We start from the raw sequence: 3,156 nt of genomic DNA, 5'->3' as shown, positions 1-3,156 counted from the left end.
CTTTCACATGTGCTAGTTGAATATAAAACCCTGCATTTAGGTTTACAAAAAAGAGACTGGACTCAATCAATATGAGCCAAAATGTCTTATATGTGATACAAAAATATAGTGTTCAGTTCAAGAAAGTTCATGATATCATTGTATACATGCAGGTTCAGACCACATCTCAAGTTTTATATGAAATTTTGGGTGTCATTGCATGAGATACAAATTGGAGGACAGTTTGAAACATTAGTGGTGTTTCATTGTGGTCTTATTTGTGCTGCATTTTTTGAGCAACTGTTCTTGGGGGGATTATCATAAACTACATTGAGCATTTAGAGAAAGAACCCTGTGGACCCTTTCTTGAGAAAAATGTACATAAATAAAGAATTTAAAAGTTTTTTCAGGATGTTTACAGATCCTTGCCAGGATTATAGATAAGAACTATAACTGTACAAGACAAGGTCTAAGATCAAGTTATAAGGAAGGATATTCCAGACCCATTTGAGATAAGACTATATGTGGCAGAGAAGTATTTTAGTGAACTTCTTTTCACTGGGAACACTCATGCAGAGGCTATGTGACCATCTGTTGCAGATTTATAGAAAACATTTCTCAGCCTGGGCATAGTGGCTCATGCCTGTAATCTAGCACTCTGGGAAGCCGAGACAGGAGGATTGCTTGAGGTCAGGAGTTCAAAACCAACCTGAGCAAGAGCAAGACCCCATCTCTACCAAAAATAGGAAAAAATAGCCAGCCGTGGTGCCGTGCGCCTGTAGTCCCAGCTACTCGGGAAGCTGAGGCAGTAGGATCACTTGAGCCCAGGAGTTTGAAGTTGCAGTGAGCTATGATGATGTCACTGCACTCTAGCCGGGGCAACAGATCGAGACTCTGTCTCAAATATAAATAAAAACTAATATCCTTACTGCTGAAGGATTTTCTAGTAAAATTTACATATTTTATAGTTATAGTTTATATACATTATATTAGACTGAGTTTGAGGGGCACAGATTATCTTTTCATCTTTGTAATTCTAGTGTTTCTATATGTCAGGAATGCTTGACATATGGTACTTGCTCAAGAAATGTGTATTTTAAACAGAGACAAATAAATTCCATTTAATTTTTGTAAACAACCTTGTGTTTTAGATAATATGGTGTCCGTTGTACAAATAAAGAGACTCAGAAATTCATCATGTTCTCAGGGTTACACAGACTTGGAACATATACATCACACCTTCTGACTCCCAAGTCTAATAACCTGGCTGTTATACTAGATAATTCTTTATGCTTGGGACGACTGTATGATAACCTGCATGTCTTCTAAATGCTGCCTTACCAAAGCAAAGTTCTTGCCTTGATACCATTCCTCCTGTCAAGGCTTTTGGCCAGTCTTGACATTGTCGGATTTCACTTAGTCCTTGCTTTGTCATCGTATAGCTTCTCTTCTGTCTCTGTTGCTCATTAATCAGAAGGATTAGAATTTAAAGAGGCAGCATCATTTTGTAGAAAAGACTCTGGATAGGGAGTCAAAAAGACTGATTTTTTAGTTCAAATTCTGCCAGTCCAGCTCAAGCTCTGTGGCCCCAGATAAATCACTTGGTACAGTACCATAAGAGAGGTCAATTTTGAGAATAATTGGTACCAACAGATAAAGATCAATAGTGGATTTAAGGGACTTTGATGATGCCCTTTCTAGGAATTAACAAAAAGGAACTGTTTAATTCTTAAAGTGGGTAAGTAAACTTACATTGTGTAAGGCCCATTTGACTTATTACACCTTAAATCTAGTAGCAGAACTGTATAAGTAGCATCTTACTCAGACACATACACACACACACACACACACACACACACACACACACAGACAGACAATGATGCCCTTTGCTTAAATACTGTCTCAAACATTTGGAAAACAAATGGCTTATACACTTTTGTAGCATATATGGGACAAGAACAAATCTAATGATATAATTTTAAGTCCTTAGAATCAAAAGCTTTCTTACTTATTAAATGATTATCAAAATTTATTTTATTTGAAACCTAAGTAGTATCTTCTTGATAGATATATCAAGACTTACCTTTTTTTCTTAGTTTGTATGCACTTCTTCTCCAGGAAAATCCTAAAGAAATATCCACATTAAAATACATTTATTAAGCTTTTAATTCATTCAACAAAAATTTGAGCGAAAATAAGAAACAAGAAGAACAGTTAAGAGTTTATTGCCAAAGTCTATGTGAGTATTGATAACCCGAAAGCAGCTGGAAGAGAGAAGGAATAAATGTTAGAAATACTAGCAATGGAAATAAAAGTTACGGGAACCATTCGAAAATACAGGATGAAGGAAGAGGTAAAGGAAGTGTCAGAGAAAACTCAGGATCCTAGCTTGTGTGATTGGTTGGATGTTGATATGTAATTGAGATAAGAAATACAGGAAAAGGAGCAGGCTTAGGGGAGGGAAGACAAGAGGTCAAAATTTGGCCCCGTTAGGGTCAGGTTTAGACACGTTGAGTTTGAGGTCTCTGTGGGTTATCTGGGCAAATATGCCCAGTAGGGCAGTAGGGAATTCAGGTCTTTTGTTTAGAAAACAGAGTATAAAGATTCGTGAGCCATCAATATTTGATGTAATACCTAACCAGCAAATTGGCCAGCTAAGGGGAAATGTGTATCAAGAAAATAAAAAAAAGAAGAGGACAGAATCCTGGAGGAATGGGTGTTTCAGGACTAAAGCTGGGGAGAGATCTAGTAAGTTAAGAACAGAGAAAAGGCTAATAGGTCTTACTATTAGGAAGTTGATAGAGAATAATCGGGATAACATAGAAATTCAGAAAACAATGATTCTGCTTTGGTTTTATGGGGTTTTATCAAGGGTTGAATGACTGAGTAGGACGTATATACTGTAACTGAACGAGTGGAAAGACACTTGTGCTAGATCATTCTGGTCAAAGAGAGAGGCCCCAGGGAATAAGAAGAGTATGCTGGATAAAGGAGAAATAAAATAAAGCATCTTCTGTTGTAGAGCTTTCATTCTAGAGGATGAGGAGGACAGGGCAGAGAATATACAATAAACAAGTAACTCCATAAAATGTATATAACTACTGCTCTGGAGGAAAGCAAATCAGAGAAGGGGTTTTTATAGGTATTCTGGGCAGGACTTACTGATCAGGTATCATT

At 37.0% G+C, this 3,156-nt stretch overlaps 1 protein-coding gene across 1 annotated transcript in view; it reads left to right on the top strand.

The window, feature by feature from the left end:
- The window catches only part of GDAP2 (ganglioside induced differentiation associated protein 2), a 138,555-nt gene that overhangs the window by 32,117 nt on the left and 103,282 nt on the right, over positions 1 to 3,156 (top strand). The window contains exon 3 of the mRNA XM_012643423.1: positions 1,020 to 1,051. Within this exon, the coding sequence (XP_012498877.1) occupies positions 1,020 to 1,051 (32 nt within the window). The remainder of the gene's footprint in view (positions 1 to 1,019; positions 1,052 to 3,156) is intronic.

The sequence above is a fragment of the Propithecus coquereli genome, unplaced genomic scaffold, assembly GCF_000956105.1.
Source record: "Propithecus coquereli isolate 6110/MARCELLA unplaced genomic scaffold, Pcoq_1.0 Scaffold197, whole genome shotgun sequence".
NCBI classification, from domain to species: domain Eukaryota; kingdom Metazoa; phylum Chordata; class Mammalia; order Primates; family Indriidae; genus Propithecus; species Propithecus coquereli.
This window is presented reverse-complemented; position numbering and strand designations above follow the sequence as displayed.